Consider the following 24370-nt stretch of genomic DNA (forward strand, 5'->3'; position numbering starts at 1 on the left):
GACTAGAAGGCTACCCCATCCTTATTCCAGGCTGGCCTTTTAGTTCTACCTGTCAGGCTCTAACTTCTTTAAAAAATTTTTATTACCTAGATGAAATTTGTGGAATCTATTCTGAGCAACAATACAACAGATGACCACTGCCAGGAATTTGTGAATCAGAAAGGACTCTTGCCTTTGGTTACCATTTTGGGTCTTCCCAATCTGCCCATTGACTTTCCCACATCTGCTGCCTGTCAGGCTGTTGCAGGTGTCTGCAAATCCATATTGGTAAGAAGCATCTGGCCAAATGTTTTCATTTCTTTTTGGAAATCAATTTTGCGATACTTCTGTATATATGTTTTTACTGTGGTCTCCCTTCAACTAAAAAATAATGAATAAATTTGTGTTATGTTGTATAAGTGAATTTTGTGACTAATATATAGTGTGCCATGTTATTTCTCATTGAAAAGTCAAAGTATTTTTTCTTTGTTCATCAGTTTGGTATGTAGTTCTACATCATTAGAGTTTATTGGAGGGAAAAGTGTATCTCCAAGAAAGCTTTTCTAGTTGGGTTTTATTAGTATGTCACCCTTCTTTGTTATAGGTGCTTTTTTAACACATTTTATGTTTATGGTTATGTTTGACCATGTGTTTTCCTCCCCTTTCAAGCTTGATAGTCGTGTATTAAGCATAATTGACATGTAGTTCATTGCCGATATTTAATTCCCCCCTTTTCAAGCCCGATAGTCATGTATTGTAAGCATAGTTAACATGGTAGTTCATTGCTCATGTTTTGCCAGAAATGAAGCTTTTTTATTTTTTCATAGTGGTAAACTACACATAACATGAAATGTACCATCTTAACCATTTTGCAGTGTAGAGTTCAGTAGTGTTATGTGTATTCATATTGATGTGCAGCCAATCTCCAGAACTCTTTTCATCTTGCAAAAATGAAATTCTGCCCTTGAACTTCTCATCCTCCCTTCTCCCCAGCCCCTGGCAACTACCATTCTACTTTTTGTCTCTAAATTTGACTACTCTAGGTACCTTATATCAGTGGAATCAGAAAATATTTGTGTGTGCGACTGGCTTTTTTCACTTAGCATAATGCCCTCAAGGTTCAACCATTATGTAGCATGTGTCATAATTTCCTTCCCTTGTAAGGCCTAATAATATTCCATTGTGTGTTTATACCACGTTTTGTTTATCCATTCATCTGTTGATTGACACTTGGGTTGCTTTCACCTTTTGGCTGTTGTGAATAATAATGATGCTGTGAACATGGATGTACATATAACTCTTTGAGACTCTACTTTTAATTCTAATTTTCCCACATCCTAACCAATACTTATTTTCTGTTTTTTGATAATAGCCATTCTGGTGGGTAGGAAGTGTATCTCATTTTGTTTTTCACTGGCATTTCCCTAATGCTTAGTGATAACGAACATATTTTCATGTGCTTGTTGTCCATATATATATCTTCTTTGGAGAAATGTCTATTCAAATTCATTGTTCTTTTTTAATCGTGTTATTTGTTTTATTGTTGAGTTGTAAGAGTTGTGTATTCTTATACATATATTAATACCTGATATTAATCTCTTCTCAAGTATATGATTTGCATATATTTTTCCTGTTCTGTGAGTTGCGTTTTCGTGGTTGTCTTTTGATGCACAAACACTTTTAATCTTGATAAAGTCCAGCTTCTCTTTTTTTGTTTTTGTTGCCTGTGTAAACACCTGTGTTTTTAGTGTCACATCCACTAAAACCGTTGCCAAATCCAGTGTTTTGCAGCTTTCCCACTATAGCTTCTTCTAAGAGTTTTATAACTTAGCTCTTATATTCAGGTCTTTGATCCATTTTGATTAGATTTTTTATACGGTAAAAGTCTGTCCTTTCCTATTGCATGGTCTTGGTACCTTCGTCAAAAATCATTTGACCATATATATGTGAAGATTTAATTCTGGGCTCTCTATTCTGTTCCATTGGTCTTTATGTCTGTCTTTATGCCAGTATCACAGTTTTGATTACTGTAACTTTGTAATAGAAATCAAAAAGAGTGAAACCTCCAAAAATTTTCCCCCAACTTGTTTTGGCTATTTGGGGTCCCTTAAGATTTCATATAAATTTTAGAAGGGATTTTTCTATTTCTGCAAAACCAAAACAAAAAACAGCATTGGAATTTTGATAGTGATTGCATTAAATCTATGAAACTCCTTTATTAGCTGGGCTGCAGAGTGTAAGTAATTCCTGCTGAATGAGAAATCCATTTGCTTACAGACTTGGAAAGATCCATAATTGTGACATGACTTCATTTAGTTTATTTTGTTTTACTCTTTGAAATACTGAATTAAATGCTCTTCATCAGAGAGAGAGGAAAATATCTTTATCCTACCTATAAGATACTGTGGAAGCATAGATAGATTTATTTAAAACCATAGGTAGGCACATGATTTCTCCTATCTTTGCATGGCAAGTGATGGTGTTTTGCTGTCAGATTTTTCTCCAGACTTGAGCAGAAATCACAAGGGACATATAATCCTTGGGTTGTCTGATAAAAACAAATCGCCTACCTGATTCCCATCTCAGAATAATCTCTCTTGTTTTAAGAAGAAAAGAACAGTATAATAGTGATTCTCTTCCATGCTTTGGAACTTTGCCTAACATGGTTTCCTATCGAGCAAAATTTGGAATTAATCCTATAGTGTAGAGTCCTTGCTGTAACAGTATTCAGTTTGACCGTCATAAGCTTTTAAGTGTTATTGGCTCACCAAGTTTGAAAGTAGTATGTTGCTCTAGAAACAGATGTTAAGTATATTGTACCTGACTTCATATTTGGGTTCCACCATTTACCAGGTGAGAGACCATGGCCATATCTAAAATCTGGGAGACTTCCATTTAATTGTCCACTTCCGTTGTGACTATTAAAAGACATGAAGAATTTGAAGTTCATTGTATATTAACACTTTAATTATTCTTCCTGTTTCAGACACTGTCACATGAACCCAAAGTCCTTCAAGAAGGTCTCCTTCAGTTGGACTCCATCCTCTCCTCCCTGGAGCCCTTACACCGCCCCATTGAATCCCCTGGGGGCTCAGTGTTGTTGCGAGAACTGGCTTGCGCAGGCAATGTTGCTGATGCTACCCTCTCAGCCCAGGCCACACCTCTGCTGCATGCACTCACTGCTGCCCATGCCTACATCATGATGTTTGTTCATACTTGCAGAGTTGGACAGGTAAAAATAATCTTAGGGGTGAACATATTAGTTTAAAGGCAGTGAAATATTTAGGGCATACACTTTAGCAGGGTTACTGTGCTTGAAAGGAGGTCTGCCTGAGGTAGCAGCTAAAAGAACAGTTTAATTTAGGATGAGATTTTTTTTCACTGTCAAAAAGTTGAGTGACTGTATAATTTATTATGTGAAGTGGACTTTCTTGAGAGCAAAACAGGTTATTACAGACAAACATCAGTTGGGTATTCATCTGGCCTTAGTACTTTCTAATCTTTCCACGAGTCCTTATAGGTCTGATAATTGGATGGCATAGGTAGGACATTTTACCAAAGAACATTTAAATCAATAGTAATTAACAAATTACTAAAAATTTTCTACATATCAAACGTTTTGCCTGCAATCCATAATCCATAGGTCCAGAAAGAAGGCATTTTGTGTATGTCCTCACAGTTTTACTACATTTATTCCTCAGATAATTGATTCTAAAGATTAATGGTATCAACATTAAACAAAACAGGGTTCAACAGTCCTGTTTTATGCTATTGAGCAGGAGTGTGTTCTCTGTTACTTGTGAATCGATCAAATCTGAAGTAAAAAAAAAAAACAGCGCAATTATAAACAATTTAGAAAATTAAATTACTTAAATTTTAGGGATTGATTTTTATGACTTTATTAAATGAAATAAAATGAAAAGGAAAATTTAAAGTAAGGAATTAAATAAATCTAGGTATTTACTGAAGTAAAGAAATTGGATGGAAATAACAATACCCCCAACAAATAATTTAGAAAGTAGTTAATGAACCTGTAAAACCGTTTCTTTGATTCAGAAAAAAAGAGTAGCCTCTGATACCTTTCTTTCACTTCATAAAAAACAATGATAAGGGATGTTGTGGAAATAATTTGTAAATGTTGTAACAGAGTACCTTGTGGAACTGTTGTCTTGAATGTGGACATTTTGGTGAGGTGGATAACTCTGAGAATAGCAATGAAGAAAAATCCCTTATTCTTATAAAACTATTGAAGGTCTTTTTTTTTTTTTTTTTAAGTATAATTGTTAGAAAACATCCCAAAGGTGAAATTCTTGTTATGATTGCAGAGTGAAATTCGTTCCATCTCCGTAAACCAGTGGGGCTCTCAATTGGGTCTGAGTGTTTTGAGCAAGCTGAGCCAGTTATACTGTTCCCTGGTGTGGGAAAGCACTGTCCTTCTCTCTCTGTGTACCCCAAACAGGTAAGAGAATGGCTCTTTCTCTCATCACTTTGTTATTTAAGTTCGGTGAGCCTGGAGGATTGCTTTGGTTGGGGATAGGAGGGTATGGAAGAGAGTTCAGAGGCTTCCTTGTCCTTCCCTCTTCCCAGCCTAGGAACTTGTTGACAAATTGTAGCATTTTGTGCATCTTTAATTTGATATACCAAGTATGCTTTGTCGGCATGGTAGAGGTTTAAAATGTGTTCCCGTTATTAGCCAGATATAAAAAACTGAGTTGAGGCCGGAGGCGGTGGCTCACGCCTGTAATCCCAGCACTTTGGGAGGCTAAGGTAGGTGAATCACGAGGTCAGGTGTTCAAGACCAGCCTGGCCAACATGGTGAAACCCTGTCTGTACTAAAAATACAAAAAATTAGCTGGGCGTAATGTCGGGCGCCTGTAATCCTAGCCAGTTGGGAGGCTGAGGCAGGAGAATCACTTGAACCCGGGAGGTGGAGGTTGCAGTGAGCCCAAGATCATGCCACTGCACTCCAGCCCAGGCGAAAGAGTGAGACTGGGTCTCCAAAAAAAAAAAGTGTTGGAAAGCTTGTGGGGTGCTATGCTACCTCAGGAATTATAGATGCTTTGTTACATTCAGTTTAACCTACCTGCTATTGGAGGGATAGTGTCAGCCAAGCAAATTAGAGACCATTTATAATATAAGAGGTGAACTATCAGTATATATATATAATTTTTTTGCTCAGTATTTCTCTTGTTGCAGCCTACCATCTGGGTGTGAATTTGGCCAGGCAGATATGCAGAAACTGGTTCCAAAGGATGAGAAGGCAGGTACGACCCAGGGCGGAAAAAGATCAGGTAACTCTAAGAAACTAAAATGTTAGTCATTAATTCTGAGTTTTGTTCCTATGTCTTTATAGGTTTATTATGAAAATTTTTAGTTAGTTCTATCATCCATAGTCTAGTTTTCATCCTCTCACTAATTTTTAGTCATTTCCTACATAAAGACGTATACATAATGGTAAAAGTTAGAAAATGTAGTTGAAAGAATTACCCATATTTCTGCCACCCAAAAGAAAACATTTTGAAAGTGTCTGCCCATCTTTTTTCTCTGAGTGTATTTGTCAGTGTCTTAGATAAAAACATTTCGTAGATCTCTTTCTTCACTTACTGTTAAGTACCATATAAAGGTACACGAATTAACTATTCCCTGTTAAGTTTCTAATATGCTGGGTTTTTTTAAATGAACATTTTTGTGTTTACTTTTCTGCAAATATAAGATTGATTCCTACAGATTATTGTATCAGAGGGTATTAACAAATAATTTTTAATGTGGCTACTAGAAAATTTAAGTTATATATGTGTTTCACGTTATATTTCTATCGACAGTGCTGCTTTGTAAAGAAGATTGCTTTTATGTTATCTCACAATAAAAATTCCAAATTTTGGCGAGGCTCAGTGGCTCACGCCTGTAATCCCAGCACTGTGGGAGGCCGAGGTGGGCAGATCACCTGAGGTCGGGAGTTCAGACCAGCCTGACCAACATGTAGAAACTCCGTCTCTACTGAAAATACAAAAAATTAGCCGGGTATGGTGGCACATACCTATAATCCCAGCTACTTGGGAGGCTGAGGCAGGATGATCGCTTGAACCTGGGAGGCGGAGGTTGCGGTGAGCCAAAATCGCGCCATTGCACTCCAGCCTGGCCAACAAGAGCGAAACACCATCTCAGAAAAAAATAAAAAATAAAAATTCCAAATTTCAGTAAGTAGAAATCATACACAATTTTCTGACTCTAATGCTACAAACATAAAATGAATACGAGCAACTTTTCCAGAATGTTTTTTCTCCTGTGTTCAGTATCAACGAGGAAATTAAAAAAGGATAAACTATTAAGAAAGCAATGAAGGTAATTCTGTGTATCAAAATGCATTAGACCAGGCACAGTGGCTCACACATCTAATCCCAGCACTTTAGGAGGCTGAGGCAGGTGAATCATTTGAGCCCAGGAGTTTGAGATCAGCCTGGGCAACATGACAAAACCCCATCTCTGCAAAAAAAAAATACAAAAATTAGCTGGCCATGGTGGTACATGCCTGTAGTCCCAGCTTTTAGGGAGGCTGAGGTGGGAGGATTGCTTGAGCCCAGGAAGTTGAAGCTATGGTGAGCCATGACTCAACTCAAGCCTAGATGACAGAGTGAGACCCTGTCTAAAAAAAAAAAAAAGTCTCAGATATGCTTAAAACTTGTACAGAAATTACTAGAAAGGGAAATTTCTAAGGAACTAATAAAGCTGACATAGGCTTAGAACCAACAAACAAGGACTTACATATGACAGCTGGTTATTGTGAGGGATGGGATAACATTAATAAAGTATAAAGAAACCTGACAAAATGAGAATCTCAAATTTAGTGAAAATATACCAAATTTAACTCAGGGAAAGAATAAATTTACTAAGAACTGAGAATGAAATTAGATTCACTGTCAAAGAATTGCCTCTCTAACATATATTTTTTCTAGCAATTTATTTAACACATTTAACAAAAATGACTCAACTTCTCCAAAGTTTTTCTGGAATGCTAAGATTAAAACTTGGTGAGTTGTTTTATAAGTTTGCATAAAGCTCATTCTTAGATCTAAGAGCACACATATACCAAAGAAAAAGACGCATCTCACATTCATATACATAATTCTTAAATGCTAGGGAATAAAATTCTCCAGTGGCAATCTGTGATGTCCAGTTTGAACTTAACAAGCTGTAACATTCTAGTAGGGCATCCACATTGACAGCACTGGGCACTGTGCACACTGTAGTCCATGTCAATGGTACCCCCTGGGTTGAGCTGTGCCTATAACAGTCTTCCAAGGTAGCCCTGGGTTAATACTATTCATATGCTGTCATTTGAAGATGTCAGCATTAGGTACTTAGAACTCCAAACAAAGGAGCATATCAGTACAATACTTGGGTTGTGTTTTTGTTTTTCAAATTTAGGAAGCCATGGGAATTGAAAGAGTAACAAAAACTGTAGGTAATCTTTGTTGGTACTTCTCAAGGAACCAGGTAAATGTTGGCTCTACAATGTCCTATTGCTCCCCTCTTATACATCTGTAGATGGGGAACAGGATGGAACAGCTGGAAGTATGGATGCTTCTACCCAGGGCTTATTAGAAGGCATTGGGCTAGATGGTGACACGTTGGCTCCCATGGAGACAGATGAACCTACTGCTTCAGACTCTAAGGGCAAATCTAAAATCACACCAGCAATGGCTGCCAGAATTAAGCAAATCAAGCCTTTGCTATCAGGTGAGTCATTCTCCTTTCTCCTACCTTTTCTGGCTTTCAGTCCCTTAGTCCTGAAACAGATTGAGTTAGAAAGGCTATGTTGTTTCATTTAAGGAAGTTTAAAACTTCTGTGACTCATTTTCAAGTGTCCTTTGTTGAGTGGCTGCTATGTGACAGGCTTTGTAGTAGCTGCTACAGATACAGAGATGACCGAATCCCTTCTTGAGAGCCGTATCTGCTACCCTCCCTTGTTTAATTTCTTCCTCCTACTTTTCGACTATTGCATATTGCTTCTGCTCCTACCATTTCACTGAAATGTCTCAGCAAGGCATCTATAACATCCTTGTCCTAAGTCCCTTCTCACTTGTCTGCCGCATGGTAGTTGACCCACCGTGTCCATCTAGAAATATTCTTCCTTTGGTGTTTGTGTTATTAAGCTATCTTGATTCCCTGTTAACTATCTGGCTATTCCACCTAGTCTTCTCTTTTTGTGTTCCTTGAACATACCTGGCAAGAGACATAGTCTGATAGGTGTTTTATATTAAAGTCACTTTGGCAGCTTTATTGAGACTATATTAGCAGCATATAAAACTGCATTAATGATTTGCACTGGTCTGTCTTTGCCCATTTTTTCCCCCTTTAATGTAATACCAATGTTTGGGAACCTATTTGTGTGTTCTTAAATTGTCGTCACTTTCTGGCACCTTAATTTAGTGGAAAATGGAGACCTAACTTACAGGAATCTGGGGCCCTTCGTAAAAGCAAACAGAAAATGGCCTTTGGTGTTTCCGTTTGTTATCTCAAATTCCCATTGCGTTTTACATTTTACTCTTAATTAGTTTAATTCTCCATTTATTTTAATTTGAAAATCTACCAACGTTATCTTCAAAGGAAAATTGACCATGCAAGAACATGTACATATTTCTCTCTCCTTACTTTGTCATACTTCTTTGACCTTGGAGCATTCAGGGGTTTCTGTGTGAACCCAGTCCATGTACTGTTTCTCTCTGGTTACTGGCCTTTTGCCATCCTCTTGTCTTTGGACTACCGCCACTTTGCTATCTGTTCACCTGAAAGCAGTGGTGAGAAAGTGTAAACCCAATGATTGGATTCATTAGGTTTTCAAGTCTGGGTATACCCATATCCGTAGCCTATTCCCTAATTAGGATAAAGAAAGCTTAATTTGGATGTAATAGGAAGAAGAAAGGAGTGTTTCCTTGTTCCTATACTGCGTACATTTGAGCTTATTACTAAATTTGAGCAGTATATGTAACCTAGGCTCAAGTAGAGCCTGTTTTTACACAATGAGTTTGTATGTGCATGTACATCCTGAGAAGAGAGAGATTTAACCCTTGAACAACATGGGGTTGAGGAAACTCCTCCACGCAGTCAGAAATCCATGTATAACATTTGACTCCCCAAAAAACTTAACTACTAATAGCTATCTGTTGACCAGAAGCCTTACCAATAACATAAACAGCCAATGGACACATTTTGTATGTTATATGTATTATATCCTGTATTCTTAAAGTAAGCTAGATAAAAGAAAATGTTAAGAAAATCTTAAGAGAAAAGTATATTTACTGTTCATTAAGTGGATCATCATAAAGGTCTTCATCTGGGTGGTCTTCACATTGAGTAGGCTGAGGAGGAAGAAGGAAGTGTGGGGGATGTTGGTCTTGCTGTCTCTGAGGCAGTAGAGGCAGAACAGGTAAAGGAGGTAGAAGGAAAGGCAGGCATGCTTGGTGTAACTGGAAATACACGGTACTTTCTTTCTGACTTGGTTGCTTTTTCATGCTTCTAAAAATGTTTCTATATGGTACCAATCTTTCTTCCACCATTTGCTTTAGTTTCAGTGCCCATATCATAGTAAGGTCCACATCATAAAAGAAGTCAAAAGTATTCTTTAGTAATCAGAACCCTCTGCCAGATTGTCTTATGTCACTTTGATTCCTGGCACTGCTTCTATGTCTTCTTCCTCATCATTTGGTATCCGTTCAGAAGCACTCATCTCTATCAAGACGTCTTCTGTTACTTGCTCTGGCGTGGTGTCTGTTAGCTCTTGAATTTCACTAAGATCCATATCCTGAAATTCTTCACCCGTCACCTTTTATGCCATATCCACAAACTCGTGATTTCCTTGATTGGCGCTGTCATAAATCCTGTTAAGTTCTGCACAACATCAGGACAGTTTTCTCCAACAGGAATTTATTTCAGGCTTGATGGCTTTTTCTCTAACAATGGTGGCATCTTCAGTGGTGTAATCCTTCCAGACTTTCGTGATGTTCCCTCTGTCAGGCTTCTCTTCCACAGCATTAATAATCCTTTCCTTAGAGTACTTTATGTAATAGCCTTAAAGCCCCTTATGACTCTCTGATCTAGAGGCTGAATTAGAGATGTGGTTTTAGGGGGCAAGTAGACCACTTCAGTGCCTTTTGTGTTGAATTCATGAGGCTCTGGGTCACCAGAGGCATTGTCTAATGTCAAAAGAACTTTAAAAGGCACCCCTTTACTAGCAAGATACTTCTGACTTCAGAGACAAAACATCAATGGAACCAATCCAGAAAAGGGATCTTGTTGCCCAGGCCTTCTTGTACAACCAAAAGACCAGCAGCTGGTAGTTCATCTTTCTCCTTCAAGGCTCAGAAGTTAGGAGCTATATAGGTAAGGGCAGTCCTGATTATAAACCCAGTAGCATTTGCACAAAATAGAGGAGTGAGTCTGTGCCTTCCTGCCTTAACTCCCTCTGCTCACTTCTATTTCTTACTAATAAATGTCCTTTGTGGCCTTTTCTTTTTCTTCAAAATAGGACCCTTTGTCTGTATGAAAAACCCTTTCAGGCGGATACCCTTTCTCAGTGATGTTCTTAGTGGTGTCTGGGAACTAATCTGTTGCCTGTTGGTTGTCAGAAGCTGCTTCTTCTGTTATCTTGACATTCTTTAAGCCAAACCTCTTTCTAAAAATTATCAAATTATCCTTTGCTGGCTTCTCCAGCTTTAGATCCTTCACTTTCCTTTTGCTTTAAGTTTTCATATAGTGAGTTCATTATTTTCTTGAATTGCAGTAGAATCTATAGGTTTGTCTTTATTATGGCAATCCTGTACCCACATAAACGTGCATTTTCAATATGAAATAAGATTTCACAAAAGTGCAAGCTTTTCAAGCCTGCTGGTGTAGCTGCAGCAGCAGCTTCACTAATTTCCTGTTCTTTGTTTAACAATGGTCTTTACACTAAATTCATTTTTCCTGAAGTGGTGGGCAGTCTGTAATCCACATCAAGCAATTCAACTTTTTCTTGAAGTGTCATGATTTTTCCCTGCTTCTTGGGAGCACTTCCACCATCACTAGTGACACTTCATATGGGGTCATAGAGTGACCCAGGTTTATTCCAGGTTTACGGTATTGCGGTAAACATGAAAAACAATGTGAGAACCATGAGAGATCACTACACAATTTATTGGAGAGATGAACTGTTCATGTAGAAGTGCTTAGCCTCACACAGTGTTTTAAGCATATTGTGGTAACACTTGAGCTCACCACAGTATCATGGTTACAGTGTCGTGGCTACAAAATTACTACAGAGTATAATATGTACTAAATTTTATCCAGTCATTCAATTCTGCTTGTTTACTGCAAATGGCACCGTATATAAGTGTATGTGTGTGTGATAAATATTAAATTTTTATAATTTGTGTATATTTTATGGTAGTAAATGATAAAATAAACTAGTATCTACATATATTTTATACATTTGTGACATAACTTTTTGTTAATTTTTCAATGTTTTGAGGCTACATGTTTCATCTGGGAGTTTTTTCAAATTGTCACAAATCTCCAAAATTTTCAATATATTTGTTGAAAAAAATTCACACATAAGTAGACATCTACAGTTCAAAACCTGTGTTGATCAAGTGTCAGCTGTACTTTGATTCAGACCTAGCCCTTCTTGTCTCTGGATCATGGTGAAATAACGTTTATTTTTAAAATGCTATGGCAACATTTTCATTTATGATTTTAAAAGTATATTTCATTGTAGAAATATAAAAACATAAAATATTTAAAGAGAAGCTGGAAAGCATTCAGTTTTTTATGTGTTTTCTTTTACATATGCTTGTATTTGTGTGCTGCCTTTTCTTTGTTCAATTATATATTGAAAAGCATCCTATGAAATTGAAAAATTGAGATGTCCATAATCTGCCTAATACCTTAAGAAGCTACTTGTAACAATTTTCATGTTTTTCCTAGTTTTTTTTTTTTCCTCTGGGACTACATATTTTTTGTTGTGATCAGACTGTGTATATTGTCAGTGATCTTTTCTTATCTAAGTGGTTAATCGGTTTTGGCATTTTTAAAGTTCTTTGTAGGCATTTTCAGTGACTTCATCATCCACTAGATATCATTTAACTTAAATAGTGCATGTTGCTGTGTTGCTTCTACAAATGTGGTTTCAATTTATGTTCCTCTAACAGTATGAGTGCTTATTTGTCTTTTACATTTGATATCTATTGAGTGGCACATATCTGTCTCCTACCGTCAAAAGTGGCATTTGTTCCTTGTGGGACTTCCTTTTTGGATCATTGAATGTAGAACAAATCCAAGCATTAACTAGGGGTTGTAGGAGGAAGTGGTGAGTCATAAAAATATGTTAATGGTAATGTGTCCGTTGTAATTAAACTATTCTGAGAATACTGTACAGTCTTATTCTGACTTCTGGTTCCAGCTTCCTCCAGATTAGGCCGAGCACTTGCTGAGCTATTCGGACTTCTTGTTAAACTTTGTGTGGGATCTCCTGTCCGTCAGAGAAGGAGCCATCATGCTGCCAGCACCACTACAGCACCGACACCTGCCGCTCGATCAACAGCCTCAGCTCTCACTAAGCTCTTGACTAAGGGGTTATCTTGGCAGCCCCCGCCATATACACCTACTCCCCGATTCAGGTGAAGTTCAGCTTGAGATTGAGGGACTAGAAAGTTACAATAAAAAAAAAAAAAACATGTAATTTGTTCCTATACTACTTAAAATGGAGAGTGAGCCACTGAATTTGAGAACTTGGAGGTCCTTTGTTTACCGTAGAAAATGCAGTGTAAGTTACTTGTCTTGGTTGTACCAGTATAGAACATGGGTAATATTTTAGGTATTTACCATCAAACTGTATTTCAGTAGTCTTACATAGGTAGTATCCCTTATCCAAAATGCTTGGGGCCAGAAAGTGTTTTGAATTTTGGAATTGTTTGGGTTTTGGAATATTTGCGGAATACTTATCAGTTGAGCATCCCTAATCTGAAATGCTCCCGTGAACATGTCCATTGAGCGTCACGTCAGCAATCAAGAAGTTTCCGATTTTGGAACATTTTGAATTTTCTGATAGGGATACTCATCCTGTATTCTTTAGTAGGTGGGAGGTGTCACTTCAGTGTGTAAATTTTACTCTTGCCTTTTACATGAATTTCCTATTGCTTCTGTGTCTGCTTTACAGAAGGTTAAATTTTTGCCTTTTTGTTTTCCACCTTCAGGCTGACATTCTTCATCTGTTCAGTTGGTTTCACATCCCCAATGCTGTTTGATGAGAGGAAGTATCCCTACCACCTCATGCTGCAAAAATTTCTCTGCTCTGGAGGCCACAATGCTCTTTTTGAGTAAGGATCAAGTTGCTTCACAGAGGAGCATTTCTTGGAGTTTGGTCTTTGCTGTGTGCCTTCCCAGCCCACTGTTTTTAAGTACCCTATCTTGTAACAGTGGGATATATAGAAATAGCCATTGGTTGTATCCTTCAGTGTTCTGGGAAGTAGCCATGTTTGTCTCCATTTACCTTGGAGGGTAGGATTTAGCCTGCCCTGGAGTTGTGTTTATAAGGGTCTCTGCTTTTTCTCGTGTGGCTTCCGGTTCCCAGTATGGGTTTTTAAAATAGGTTTGTCTTTTTCTGTTGTTTCTATGAATATAATTTTTCTGGTTTTCTTGGTCGGATGATTCCAAGCTGAGTTTCATAGGTTTAGGTTTTTTTTTTTGGGGGGACGGAGTCTTCTTTGTCGCCCAGGCTGGAGTGCAGTGGCACGAACTCAGTTCACTGCAAGCTCCGCCTCCCGGATTCATGCTGTTCTCCTTTCTCAGCCTCCTGAGTAGCTGGGACTACAGGTGCCCTCCACCACACTCAGCTATTTTTTCTGTATTTAGTAGAGATAGGGTTTCACCGTGTTAGCCAGGATGGTCTTGATCTCCTGACCTCATGATCCACCCGCCTCAGCATCCCAAAGTGCTGGGATTATAGGCATGAGCCACCGCGCCCAGCTAGTTTAGGTTTTTAAGACACTGAAAAGTAAAGGAGGGGAGGTGGAACAAAAGAAAAACAAAATAGTGTAGCTGAAGACTGTCGGACAGATTAGACATAATAGCTCTAAGAAGATGGGACATGTAGTGCCAATATAGAGATTGGGGGCCTTTTAGATGTAAACCCCCCTTGCCAGGGTAAAATACTAATATTCTATCTGTCTACTTTTCCTTATTTGAATTTAGAACTTTCAACTGGGCTCTGTCCATGGGAGGTAAAGTTCCTGTTTCTGAGGGATTGGAACACTCGGACTTGCCTGATGGCACAGGAGAATTCCTAGATGCCTGGCTTATGCTGGTGGAGAAGATGGTGAATCCCACCACGGTGCTTGAGTCTCCACATTCACTGCCTGCCAAATTGCCTGGAGGTGTCCAGAACTTTCCCCAATTCAGTGCACTCCGCTTCCTTGTGGTAACTCAGAAAGTGAGTATTCGGTATTCTAAAATCAAAAGAAATTTCTCATGCTAAGTAGTTCCCATTCTGTTTTGTCCTGCTTAATGAAATAACATGCTTATTTAAGAACCATTGGATCCAGCTCCCAGATAGGGCTGCCTTACGTAACGGAATATAGACCATTTGAGAATTCTCCGTGATAAACATTTGAACTGTAAATTTCAGATTGGTACTTGCATTAGGCCGTTCTTGCATTGCTATAAAGAAATACCTGAGACTGGGTAATTTATACAGAAAAGATATTTAAGTGGCCTACAGTTTCTGCAAGCTTTAGAAGCATGGTGCTAGCATCTGCTGGACTTCTAGGGAGTTCTCAAGAAGTTCACAGTCATGGTGGAAAGTTCAGTGGGAGCTTGCGTGTCACGTGGCAGGAGCCAGGAGGTGGAGAGGGTGCTACACGCTTTAACTCATTATCATGAAGACAACACTAAACAATGAGGGATCCACCCCATGACCCAAACACCTCCAGCATTGGGGATTACAATTCAACATGGGATTTAGGCAGAGCAAATATTGCAAACTATATCACTACTTCAGGTTGAGTAAAATGCCTCTTCTCTGTGCCTCCTTAGACCCTCTTATGTTGGCCAAGGATTTTGTTGTTGGTACTAGTTGTGGAAGGACTGTTCCATAGGTCTTTAACTTAATCTTTCTGAGCTTTGAATTGAGGCAAAATGATTATCACACACTTTTCAAATTACTTATAGGCAGCCTTTACTTGCATCAAAAACCTATGGAACCGGAAACCTCTGAAGGTATATGGTGGACGAATGGCTGAATCCATGCTGGCCATTCTGTGCCACATCCTCCGAGGAGAACCTGTGATTCGAGAGAGACTAAGCAAGGAGAAAGAGGGGTCTCGAGGAGAAGAGGATACAGGGCAAGAGGAAGGTGGCTCCCGCCGGGAACCTCAAGTCAACCAGCAACAACTGCAACAGGTAGGGTGCTGGTCTCACACTCCAGGGTCCAGACTTTGCACCCAGTGGAGTGTGATGCTTATGGATCTTCTAAGCTCACACACCACTAAGTCCCTGATCACATTAACCAGGAGACAGTTTAAATTTGCTCCTTCCCTTAGTATTTATTTTTTTTCTCCTGAGGAAAACTTGGAATATAGTCCTGATGCTCTGCACAGGTAATACTCCTCTCAAGCATGTTGATGAGTATTCTCAGTAGCCTCCTGCTGCCTCGGTGGAGGCAAACTGTCCTCAGTTAACTTTCTGGTTAACCTGTAAAGAGAATGGATATTGTGAACCAGGTTTATTCTCCAACAAGAGCTTTCTGAAACTTTGGTCACGGCCGGGCGCGGTGGCTCAAGCCCGTAATCCCAGCACTTTGGGAGGCCGAGACGGGCGGATCACAAGGTCAGGAGATCGAGACCATCCTGGCGAACACAGTGAAACCCTGTCTCTACTAAAAAAATACAAAAAACTAGCTGGGCGAGGTGGCGGGCGCCTGTAGTCCCAGCTACTTGGGAGGCTGAGGCAGGAGAATGGCGTAAACCCGGGAGGCGGAGCTTGCAGTGAGCTGAGATCCAGCCACAGCACTCCAGCCTGGGCGACAGAGCAAGACTCCGTCTCAACAAAATAAATAAATAAATAAAAGATCCAGCCACAGCACTCCAGCCTGGGCGACAGAGCAAGACTCCGTCTCAACAAAATAAATAAATAAATAAATAAAATAAAATAAAATAAAATAAAATAAAATAAAAAAAGAAACCTTGGTCACCTACAAAACTTTTGTTTTCACTTGCAAATAAAATGTATAAGGGGCATTTTAAAACTTGGGAGGCTAGAAAGAAGGGAGGGGAAAGGCACGTAAAGTCCTGCCACTTCCATCTCAAAGAGCATTTTAACGTTTTCTTCCTGGAGTTTGTATGTATGTGTGTTAGCTTTGTGTCTAGAGTCCTGTTCAAATCTGTCTACTGTATACACTTGTCCCGTTACCAAATTTGGAAAATACAAGACTTTTAAAAGGCATTCATAATTTTATCACGCAAGATAGTCATTGTCTCCTTTTTCAGTTTTGTGCCTAATTTTTACATCATTAACATCAAGCAATATGTATACTTGTATTGCTGTTATCAAGAACTTTTTTTTACTAATTGGTCATTATTTTATTGTTGGATGCTAATTTTCTTACAGTTTGATGTTTTAACACTGTGTTGTATAGTTTCCTTATGTACCAATCCTTACATACATCTCCTGATTATTGCCTGGTAGTAGAATAACTAGGTCAGTTTTTCAGGCACTTGGTCTGTTACCAGTTTGTTTTCCAGAAAATTGGGACCAATTTATACTTCTTTGTATGAGTCTCAATCTTTTAATTATAATAATTCTGTTAATCATAATAACCATGCATCCCCCCCCCCAATTTTTTTAGAGGATGAAATTGAGAATCTTCTTGGCTCCTTACCCAATGTGTAGCTTAGAATGTTATAGAAGCACCAAACAGAAAGGATTGTTCATTTTACCTAATTGCCCTAGCTCATAAATGCTCTCAGCTCATCTTGGAAAGGTTCCTTCCTTTTAAAAATGTATTTGGATTTCTCTTATTATGTGATTCTGAGCCCTTGCATTCTTTATGTAGCTCATGGACATGGGCTTCACAAGGGAACATGCCATGGAGGCACTGTTGAACACCAGCACCATGGAGCAGGCCACAGAGTACCTTCTAACCCACCCCCCTCCAATCATGGGAGGAGTTGTTCGGGTAAGTTGGCTCAGGAGCAGTGATTTTCCAGGATATTGGTTTGACTGCTGAAGTCCTTTTTCCCCTTATTATTCTGTCATTGGTCTTCCTTTCTATAAACTGCTTCTCATTTTCAGACATGTGCATGCCAGTATTTTCTTTTCATAATAACAGAAGTTTTCTATCCCCTAGCAGTACAAATTACTATACTTTGTTTTCAGAAGAACCCTCAGTCACAAAACAATAGAAGAGGCACACTTTTCTAAGATGTAGAATAGATGGTCACATTGAAGCCCCCTTTCTGTACTTAATTCTACATGTGATTTTCCTCATCTGTTCTTGTTTGTAGTAACCACATAAGCCTGATTGGTTTTGACTTATACAAGAGCAGCATTTTGAGCCCCTTCCTCTCTCTTTAGCTTGAGCACAAGATGTCTGATTGATTCCCTGTGAGTTGCGGTGGTCTCGTTGGGTTTCTTTGTTTTGAATGTGTCTCCTCTCTGGCTATTCTCTTAATACTCTGTAGGATCTCAGCATGTCTGAAGAGGACCAGATGATGAGAGCAATTGCTATGTCTCTGGGACAGGATATTCCAATGGATCAAAGGGCAGAGTCACCTGAGGTAACTATAGGACACTGCATCCTAAAGGGCATGGCATATGAATCTTAGTATTCTGTGAACATTGTGCTGTAATTGCAAAGTAATGATAGAATTCAAATCTAAGGGAATACCTGAGAAGAGTGCTAATCCCAGCTTTGCCATCTGTCATTGAGCTACCTTGTATTGACCTGAAGCTTTAAGGGAGACAGATGAAGCATTAATCTTTATTGTCAAATAAGAGACCCAAAGTGTACTCAGTAATGCCATTAGGCTGAACTTGGCTGTATATTCCTAGGTGACAGTTACTTTAATTTTCCCTGCTGGCAGAGAATATAGAACAGTGTCTAGAAATGATTTTGCAGGAGGTAGTATAGAATGCTAGAAATGACTTGACAGTAGAAGTTGTTTGAAGCGTCCCTCCCTTCTACCTTCCCTGTCTTGCCTTAAACTTTGTGGCTGCCACACCCTGGATGAAAGTATCAGCTGCTTGAGGAGAAGGTTGAGGGTATTTATATGGTAGAGCAAATACATTCTCAGAGTCTCTCTTATCTTTCCTCCTTCACCTCTCCTGTGTACTATTCACACTTCCTTCCCTGCTTCCAGGAAGTTGCTTGCCGGAAGGAGGAAGAGGAACGGAAAGCTCGGGAAAAGCAGGAAGAGGAAGAGGCTAAATGTCTAGAGAAGTTCCAGGATGCTGACCCGTTGGAACAAGATGAGCTCCACACTTTCACAGATACTATGTTGCCAGGCTGCTTCCACCTTCTTGATGAGCTGCCAGACACGGTATACCGTGTGTGTGACCTGATCATGACAGCAATCAAACGTAATGGAGCAGATTATCGTGACATGATTCTGAAGCAAGTAGTCAATCAGGTGAGCTCTCAAGTGGTCAGAAGAGGGGAGTATGTGAAGTGGTTTGCCTGCCTGTGTCAGAACCTAATTTCTGAAAAATCAGCATATTTTCATTCTACCTGATAGGGGTATATTCTCTCTTTGGATTATTTCAATCTGGTAATCCTGAAACAGTGTATTAACTACATCACACACACAAAAATGTCTTTAGAAGGGAAAAACAAAGCTCTCCTTTTCTACTTTTCTCTTAAAATGTCCAAAATGTGCCTCACCCTTGAGTCAAGTTCGTCCCCTGGACTAATACTGAATAAATGTTTTTTCCTATGTAACAGCGACTTGAACAGCTGAGTCCCCATCCTGATGAATACTTGTGACCTGATATTTGTCCTCTTTTTCTTTTCTCTCATTATGAAATTACTGTATGCTAATTACAGAAGTGGGATAAGAAAGAAATTACCTTAAATCCCCACACCCAGATAGCCAGTTAACATTTCTATGTATTTAAGTTATTGGAATCTTGTTTTATATAATGGTTCATTCTACAAGCAGGGAAAGAAATAAAAAAAAGGAAAACTTTTTTCTGAGCTTTGTAAAATAGAACTTTAATGCACGAGAACACAAGTAAAGGAAAACTGGATAAAACTTTTTTTCACAGAAAGTTTTAGTGTCTATTTTTTAACAATAATTCTGAGAGATAATGAAAGATTACTGATGGAAGTATAAGTTGATAGAACCTTTTTGGGGTTGACTGTATGCACCAGGAAGTTTTAAAATATCATTTCCTTTAACTTAGATTTTAGGCTTCTTATAGTCTAGCCTAATAAAGTAATTGTTTAGTGGTGATCCTTTAGTAACATACATCTTTTGGTATAGATTCTAAATCCCTATGGTAAATATGTTAGATTTACCTACCTTTCTTCAGTGGATGTGTTGGAGGCGGAGGGAGTATTTTAAAAGATTGAGACTATTTTCAGAAACCTCATCTTGCTCTGAGGTTCCATGACTTAAACCTTTCTTTGTTCTTCTAGGTGTGGGAAGCTGCTGATGTATTGATCAAAGCTGCTCTTCCCCTGACAACAAGTGACACAAAAACCGTGTCAGAGTGGATAAGTCAGATGGCCACACTGCCCCAGGCCTCCAATTTGGCTACTAGAATCTTGCTTTTAACGCTACTTTTTGAGGTAAGTTTTAGATCTTTGGGGCCCTGTAATTCATTTATGAAAGAATTACCAAACACTTACGATATATGAGGAATTGAAGACGATAAAGAGAAGAATAAGGCATGAGTCCTGCATTTCGTGAGCCCCGTTTCTGATAGGCTAAAATGCACATAATTACGTATAAAAATACAGCATTCTGTGTTAGAGTGATGTCAACAGTTTTATCTGGGTTTAGGAAAGTCGTATGCATCACTTTGGATTTATGTGAGAAGAGCTTCTGAGAACAAGCATTAATTGAATTGAGTCGGAATTGTGAGGTGGTAGTTTAAAAGAAAAGTATTTAAATTACTAAAAGAGCTTGGTCATAGAATATTTTTGCTCTGAGGAAACTTAACTGGCAGCCACATAGTAGAGTAGGGTATGCAAATTGAATGTGGTCAGTATTGAGGTAATAGGCATTAGTTGGAATCAGATTCCTCTCTCTTTTCCTTGCCTATTTAGTCAGCAGATTATTTGAGGCAAGAGAGTGGTTTGGGCAAGACCTGATCCAACCAACTAGGAGGCAGCTGACCTTGGTCAAATGACTTCAATTGTGGCTCACTATTTTTAAAACCTGAACTTAATGAAGTGTGAACCCTTTACATACTCAGGAGATAAGTCCAATATAAGAGTCAAACTGTGTAACAGCTGTCTTGGGGGTTTCCTTTATCATGGAAGTGATAACTCTTACTGTAGCACTTTGTAAAGAGATACTTGTGGGAAAGGTTTCAGAGTACTAAAGAGAGAATCATTCATGGACCCCCATCTAAAACAAATCACAAGTAACAGTCTTGTATTTTCTTTTAGTATTTTTTCCTGTTCATTTAAACAATTGGGATAAGACTGTATAGAAAGTTTTATATTCTTTTTGTTAAGTATTACGACTATTTTCCCATTTGCTATGCACATTACTCCATCTTTTGAATGTTCTCTAATTTATTTAAATGATTACCTATCCTTGGACATTTACTTCTAGTAAGTTCCTGTTAAAAGTAACACTTTAGTGTAGCCCCAGTAAGACGAACCACTAACTGCATTTAATTATTGCATTTTCCTTGAAAGATTATAAAATTTCTCTGTAAATCTAAAGCTTTACAACTTCAACACCGTTAGACTGCACAACCTAGGTGACAAACCGTTTCCATATTAAGCATATACTAATATGCCAGGCACTGGGTACCTTATATTAATATATAAATGAAACCTCAATCATCACAATTATTCTGAAGGTAAAAATTATTTCCTCTGACCCATGAGGAAACCAAAGCCTAGAAAATTTAACACATCTTAGATTACACAACTGCTAGATGCTAAGGGGTAAAATTTGAATTCAACCAATTCTATTATTATTTACCCTTATGTTCCCCTATCCCATGCTAATCTTTGATACTGAGTAGAAATTAGTATCTGGTTGTTTTGTTTTTCCCTTTGATCTATCAGGAGTTGAAGCTACCTTGTGCTTGGGTGGTTGAATCGAGTGGCATCCTTAATGTCCTAATCAAACTCTTGGAAGTGGTTCAGCCCTGCCTCCAGGCAGCCAAGGAGCAGAAGGAAGTCCAGACCCCAAAGTGAGTGACCCTATATCTTTCCTAGTTTCATTTCTATTTCCCTGGGACATGGGCCTGAATCAGGCACTCTTCTGGGGCATGTATGGGGCAAATTTGTGGTACTTCTGTAGTTTTAAAATTATAAAGGAAGCACCTAATGAAATTAAGATATATTTTCCCAATTCATGCAGGTTTCTTGCTTGCCCAAAACAGATCGTTTTTCTTTTTTAGGTGGATCACACCAGTGTTGCTCCTGATTGATTTCTATGAAAAGACAGCCATCTCCTCAAAAAGGAGAGCCCAGATGACTAAGGTGTGTAATGTAGTATGTATGATTGCAGGACGGTTTAGCTTCCTGAGGCAAGAGTAGACCAGAAGAGAATATGAGAGAGTAGTGAAGAATGTAGAAGTCTCTGACCAATGTATAAATCTCTTTAGGGATTTTCATAGCTAGGTTTCTCTTCTGAATAATTTACTGTGGAAGTAAATTTTGAAGGAGCGTGCTATCTCCAGAGGAGGAGTGGCTTTTCTGTTATGTAAAGGACTGAGTATACAGCAATCCTTCCAAAAAGCAAACACTCCTTAGATCAAGATTATTGTGCCACATCATCTCACTACGTTCTTGGAAACAGGATTTTTGTTTCAGTACATCTCAGGTGGACATTCCCCTTTTAGGGAAAATCAGTGGAAACAAAAGGAAAGTAGAAGATGGCAAGATAAGGGACTGTAGATAGTTTTTTTGTCTAGGAAAAGTACCTTAGTCCGTTTTGCTGTTGCTGTAACAATACCACGGACTAATTTATAAACTATAGGCTGGGCACTGTAGGCTCACGCCTGTAATCCCAGCACTTTGGGAGGGTGAGACAGGTGGATTACTTGAGTTCAGGAGTTGAAGACCAGCTTGGGCAACACATGGTGAAACCCCATCTCTCCAAAAAATAGCCAGGCGTATTGGCGTGTGCCTACGGTCCCAGCTACTCAGGAGGCTGAGGTGGGCCTAGAGCCCGGGAGGCAGAGGTTGTAGTGAACCGAGCTGAGATTGCTTCACTGCACTCCAGCCTAGGTGACAGAGCCAGACCCTGTCTCCAAAAAAAAAAAGATATTTAGTATAAACTGTACAAGTTTATTTGGCTCATAGTTCTAGAGGCTGATCTAAGGGACCACATCTGGTGACAACCTTAGTGCTGCATCCTTCTGTTGCAGAAGGTGGATGAGGAAGAGGTGTCCAAACTCTCTTTTATTTTATTTTATTTTATTTTTTGAGACAGAGTTTCACTCTTTTTGCCCAGGCTGGAGTGCAATGGCGCGATCTTGGCTCACCACAACCTCTGCCTCCCGGGTTCAAGCGATTCTCCTGCCTCAGCCTCCCGAGTAGCTGGGATTACAGGCATGCGCCACCACTCCAGCTAATTTTGTATTTTTAGTAGAGACGAAGTTTCTCCATGTTGGTCAGGCTGGTCTTGAACTCCCGACCTCAGGCGGTCCACCTGCCTCGGCCTCCCAAAGTGCTGGGATTACAGGTGTGAGCCACCGCGCCTGGCCCAAACTCGCTTTTATAACCAACCCAGTCACAATAACTAACCCAGTCCCTGGATAATGACATTAATCCATTCGTGAGGGACAGAGTCCCCATGACGTAATTATCTTTTATTAGGCCCCACCTCCCAACACTGTTAAATTAGGGATTAAGTTTTCATCACCTGAACTTTAGAAGACACGATTTTAAACGTGTAGCTGAGAGACTAAGGAATGTGAGAGTAAATGCATATGAAAATTTTTCTCTTGGTTTTTAAAATTTATTAATTGTCCAGTATATTTCTTTTTCCTGGTTGAGTTTTAGCAGTGAACACTGATGAAGTTACTATTTTTTCTAATAATCAACCTTGAAAGGAATACAAAGAAACTTTGTACTTTTATATTCAGTACCTGCAATCCAACAGCAACAACTGGCGCTGGTTTGATGATCGCTCTGGGCGTTGGTGTAGTTACAGTGCAAGCAACAATAGCACTATTGATTCTGCCTGGAAATCTGGAGAGACAAGTGTGCGATTCACTGCAGGCCGAAGAAGATACACTGTCCAGTTCACTACAATGGTGCAGGTACATGCTCACTCACCAAGCTTGTCTAACCCGTGGACCACAGGCCACATGTGGCTCAGGATGGCTTTGAATGCAGCCCAACACCACACATTGAGGTTTTTTTTGTTGTTCTTTTTAGCTTATCAAATATCGTTAGTGTAGTTTTTATGTGTGGCCCAAGACAATTCTTTTTCCAGTGTGGTCCAGGGAAGCTAAAAGATTGGACACCCCTACTGTAAACTTTGTCAAAAAGAGGGGTGTTTTGGTTTTCTTCTTTATGAACCAGCATTCCTAACATGTGTTATGAGGAGGAGAGTTACCATACCTACTTAAGTATAGATTTCAGAAAATTGAGTCTTTCTAAGGTCATTGATTAGACCTTGAGTCTGTGGCAATTTGATACTGTCCCTCTTAGAAATGATTTTAAGTGTTTAGTCAAGGGCTAGGGAGTGGTTAAGGATGGTATTTGCTCTGTTGGAAGGTTTACAGTTCATTATAAGGCCTTGTGTATGCCACTTGCCTTCTGGGGACTTTCAGGTTTTTTCTCTGTAAATGATAAAGGTGAGATAAATTGCCAGAGTTCCTTCTGTTGTAGCATTTTATCTGGGAGATGTCCCTCCCCTTCCCCACCTTTATAATTCCTTTTTGGTAGAGGTTTTTTTAATGTCTGTTTGAATTCCTAGGTTAATGAGGAAACAGGGAACCGACGCCCTGTGATGCTGACTCTCCTCAGGGTACCTCGGCTGAATAAAAATTCAAAAAACAGCAGTGGACAGGAACTAGAGAAGACGCTGGAAGAAAGCAAAGAAATGGATATCAAACGTAAAGAAAATAAAGGCAACGGTATGTACCAAGAGTGTTTTACCTAAAGCTAATGTGCCTTTGTGGCTTAAGGTCTGGCCAATTTCATTGCAAGTTATTTTCATCA

General features: G+C 39.1%; 1 protein-coding gene across 25 annotated transcripts in view; it reads left to right on the top strand.

Annotated features, from left to right (window-relative positions):
• Positions 1-24370, top strand: part of HUWE1 (HECT, UBA and WWE domain containing E3 ubiquitin protein ligase 1) — a 154070-nt gene that overhangs the window by 80595 nt on the left and 49105 nt on the right. For 24 of the 25 annotated variants that reach the window (XR_004180755.1, XR_004180758.1, XR_004180757.1 and 21 more), the window contains 17 exons: positions 91-267; positions 2966-3211; positions 4305-4438; positions 5176-5270; positions 7525-7716; positions 12416-12632; positions 13209-13331; positions 14206-14443; positions 15181-15411; positions 17063-17185; positions 17691-17786; positions 18369-18638; positions 19646-19798; positions 21257-21384; positions 21595-21676; positions 23287-23463; positions 24126-24285. Coding sequence is in view for 22 of the 25 variants with exons in the window: in XM_031660829.1 (XP_031516689.1) it covers positions 91-267; positions 2966-3211; positions 4305-4438; positions 5176-5270; positions 7525-7716; positions 12416-12632; positions 13209-13331; positions 14206-14443; positions 15181-15411; positions 17063-17185; positions 17691-17786; positions 18369-18638; positions 19646-19798; positions 21257-21384; positions 21595-21676; positions 23287-23463; positions 24126-24285 (2842 nt within the window). In the remaining 3 variants the exon portion in view is untranslated. The remainder of the gene's footprint in view (positions 1-90; positions 268-2965; positions 3212-4304; positions 4439-5175; positions 5271-7524; positions 7717-12415; positions 12633-13208; positions 13332-14205; positions 14444-15180; positions 15412-17062; positions 17186-17690; positions 17787-18368; positions 18639-19645; positions 19799-21256; positions 21385-21594; positions 21677-23286; positions 23464-24125; positions 24286-24370) is intronic. The other variant, XM_031660838.1, reaches the window with a different exon arrangement.

The sequence above is a fragment of the Papio anubis genome, chromosome X (assembly GCF_008728515.1).
Source record: "Papio anubis isolate 15944 chromosome X, Panubis1.0, whole genome shotgun sequence".
In the NCBI taxonomy this organism is placed as follows: Eukaryota; Metazoa; Chordata; class Mammalia; order Primates; family Cercopithecidae; genus Papio; species Papio anubis.